This window comes from Mus pahari, chromosome 10 (assembly GCF_900095145.1).
Source record: "Mus pahari chromosome 10, PAHARI_EIJ_v1.1, whole genome shotgun sequence".
NCBI classification, from domain to species: domain Eukaryota; kingdom Metazoa; phylum Chordata; class Mammalia; order Rodentia; family Muridae; genus Mus; species Mus pahari.
This window is the reverse complement of record NC_034599.1, coordinates 41457937-41458617: the sequence shown is the minus strand read 5'-3', so window position 1 is coordinate 41458617 and position 681 is coordinate 41457937. Positions and strand designations below refer to the sequence as shown.

Here is a 681-nt window from a genome sequence, read left to right as displayed (position 1 = left end):
AGGAGTAAATAGATGGGGATAGAGGGAGGAAGGAAGGACGGAGGGAAGAGGGAAGGAAAGAAGGAAGGAAGGTTGCCTTTGCTGTGTGCCCCTAAATGCAGAGAGCCAGCCCCATTCCACTCTAACCCTTCCACTCCAGGTCTCAGACTGATCTAATCTCAAATAAATTAAAACTGGACCCATCTGGACATTGTCCCTCCCTTCCTGGCTTCCTCTCCCCGGGGAGGGTGATGGATAGCTAAAAGCGGCCCACAGGTAGGAGGGCTGAGATGGTCCTCAGTTCTTCTCCCTACTCTAGAGATTCTCTCTCCTGGAGACAGAAGGTCCTACGTGCTTGATGACTCTTTATCCAATTCCATCCAGCGAGAGTCCCTGGCTGTTCCCACGGGGCTTGAGGACAATGCCTCCAGTGGTCAGGTAAAGCTAAGGGCTCCAACCAAGCCTCACTGTGTGCCACCAACACAGCACTGTCTGGCAAGACCATAAATATTTTAAGAGAAAGAGACTATTACCCACTTACTCAGGCCAAGCATAATGCTAAACCCTTGGCTCTGGTCTCCTCAGGAACCCAGAAAGCAGGCATATTTTACTGATTTTGCAAGTAAGGACATTGTAGCTCAGACAAGTAACTTTCTAGGGGACACTGACAAGTGTTTAGGAGACTCCTCTCTCTCTCTCCCT

At 49.9% G+C, this 681-nt stretch overlaps 1 protein-coding gene across 1 annotated transcript in view; it reads left to right on the top strand.

Moving 5' to 3' along the window:
- LOC110327175 overlaps positions 1-681 on the top strand; it is a 7561-nt gene that overhangs the window by 1567 nt on the left and 5313 nt on the right. The window contains exon 3 of the mRNA XM_021205929.1: positions 299-417. Within this exon, the coding sequence (XP_021061588.1) occupies positions 299-417 (119 nt within the window). The remainder of the gene's footprint in view (positions 1-298; positions 418-681) is intronic.